The sequence below is a fragment of the Salmo salar genome, unplaced genomic scaffold, assembly GCF_965601325.2.
Source record: "Salmo salar unplaced genomic scaffold, fSalSal1 ptg000888l, whole genome shotgun sequence".
In the NCBI taxonomy this organism is placed as follows: domain Eukaryota; kingdom Metazoa; phylum Chordata; class Actinopteri; order Salmoniformes; family Salmonidae; genus Salmo; species Salmo salar.
In genome coordinates, this window is record NW_027675538.1 from 221762 (window position 1) to 224304 (window position 2543).

General features: G+C 42.2%; 1 protein-coding gene across 1 annotated transcript; it reads right to left on the reverse strand.

Moving 5' to 3' along the window:
- Positions 1-248: 248 nt before the first annotated feature.
- LOC145877338 (NLR family CARD domain-containing protein 3-like) lies at positions 249-2288 on the reverse strand. The gene is made up of 3 exons (XM_082972650.1): positions 1976-2288; positions 797-1587; positions 249-260 (listed from the first exon to the last, which is right to left on the reverse strand). Exons 1-3 carry the CDS (start codon positions 2187-2189, stop codon positions 249-251), a joined length of 1017 nt encoding a protein of 338 aa, XP_082828776.1. The 5' UTR covers positions 2190-2288.
- Positions 2289-2543: the final 255 nt, after the last annotated feature.

Here is a 2543-nt window from a genome sequence, read left to right on the forward strand (position 1 = left end):
TCAGACAGTGGAACAGATTGATGCTCCTCTCTGGAGAGGGATTCTCCCTGATCTTCTCCTTGATGTACTTGACTGTTTCTTCATGGGTCTGTGAGCTGATTCTTGTCTTTGTCAGTAGACCTCGTAAGTGCTTCTGATTGGACTCCAGTGAGAGGCCCAGAAGGAAGCGGAGGAAAAGGTCCAGGTTTCCTGTCTCACTTTGTAAGGCTTTATCCACAGCACTCTTGTAGACAGTAACTTCAGTAACTTCAGGCTTGTCTCTGAACAGCGAGAAAAAGTATCTGAACATTGATTGTGGTTTGTCCATTAGATTCTCATTGTTGTTGATGAATGAGAGGAACACATACACAGCAGCCAGAAACTCCTGAATGCTCAGATGAACGAAGCAGTACACCTTGTCCTGGTACAGCACACATTCCTCTTTAAAGAGCTGTGTGCACAATCCTGAGTACACTGAGGCTTCATTGACATCAATGCCAGCCTCTTTCAGGTCTTTTTCATAGAAAATCAGATTGCCCTTCACTAGCTGTTGAAAAGCCAGTTTTCCCAGTGACAGAATGCTCTCGTTATTCAAGTGTGGATCTGTCTCTTCTTTCCCAAGATACTTTTCATTCTTCTGGTTGGTATGAAACACCACAAGGTGTGTGTACATCTCAGTCAGAGTCTTGGGCATCTCTTCTCTCTTATGTTTCAGCATGTGTTCGAGGACTGTTGCAGAAATCCAACAGAAGACTGGAATGTGGCACATGATGTGGAGGCTCCTTGATGTCTTTATGTGTGAGATGATTCTGCTGGCCAGGTCCTCATCACTGAATCTCTTCCTGAAGTACTCCTCCTTCTGTGGGTCATTGAACCCTCGTACCTCTGTCACCTGGTCAACACACCCTGAAGGGATCTTATTGGCTGCTGCAGGTCGGGTAGTTATCCAGAGGAGAGCAGAGGGAAGCAGATTTCCCTTGATGAGATTTGTCAGCAGAACATCCACTGAGGTTGACTTTGTGACGTCCCAACAGATCTTGTTCTTCTGGAAGTCTAGGGGCAGTCGGCACTCATCCAGACCATCAAAGATGAACAGAACTTTGTACTTGTTGTAGATGGAGATTCCTGATTGTTTGGTTTCCATTGAGAAGTGATTGACAAGTTCAATCAAAGTGTGTTTGTCCTCTTTCATCAAATTCAGCTCCCGAAAAGGGAATGAAAATACAAATTGAACATCCTGATTTGCTTTTCCTTCAGCCCAGTCCAGAATGAACTTCTGCACAGAGACTGTTTTTCCAATGCCAGCGACTCCCTTTGTCAGCACAGTTCTGATACGTTTGTCTTGTCCGGTTAAGGGTTTGAAGATGTCGTTACATTTGATTGCAGTCTCTGGTCTTGCTTGTTTCCTGGTTGTTGTCTCAATCTGTCTCAGTTCATGTTCATTATTGACCTCTCCTGTTCCTCCCTCTGTGATGTAGAGCTCTGTGTAGATCTTATTGAGAAGTGTTGGGTTTCCTTGTTTAGCGATCCCCTCAAATACACATTGAACCTTCTTCTTTAGATTAGATTTGAGTTCACGTTGGCAAATCACAGCAGGATCATCTGAATCTAGAAATAACACAGAGGATATTAATGTTACGTCTGTTTTAATGCCTACAGTATTGTAGGACTGTTATAACATTTTAAATTATAATCATTTATCCCCTTAACTGTCTGTATAAATGTGTAAATGTTTTCATAATGCATTACAGACTGGTGTGACTGATTATAATAATATTGGTGTTATTGATGGTATTATTAATGTTGTCTCTCTCTCTCTCTCTCTCTCTCTAAATTAATCACCACAACACATCCCTGCTGCTACTTGATGAGGTCACTAGGTGTTGTGTTAAGGCTGCGACAATATCATTGAGTTACACAGCTACTTTAGCTGTACTTTAGCTACAGCTTTTAAATGTTATAAAACAGCATTCAACATGAGGCAGACAGATCTTACATTTCTCCAGTGTGTCAGCAAGCTCCTTCTGGTTCATTTTCCTCAGGACGTGCAGTGTGATCTTCAGAGCCCCCTCTCTGGCACTGCTCTCCTGCTTCTCATCTTCAGCATCCACCACTTCCTCATCCTGCTTCTGACTCTCAAAGCATTCTGTGAGTTCTGGACTAAGAATCTTCTTGAACATCTTCAGCTCGTTCTTCACAAATGTCATCATTTTCTCTTCAAGCAACTAAAATAAATCAAGTAAATAAGTTAAGCAAGAGAAGAAATGCTTTCTCATTAACACATTAATGAATAATTGACAGATCAACTTTACTTGAGGTAAACAAAAACAAATGTACATAACAGGACCACATACACTGAATATAGAGTCCAGGTCTGTTTGATGACTCTGGGAAGACTGACCACTGAGAATCTCTGACTCTGATCTCTCCTGTTGGTTTCTGTGGACAAAACATGAGATTACATCTCCTCATCCAGGGAGTACACACACACACACACACACACACACACACACACACACACACACACACACACACACACACACACGGAGGGAATGTTGTGTTTG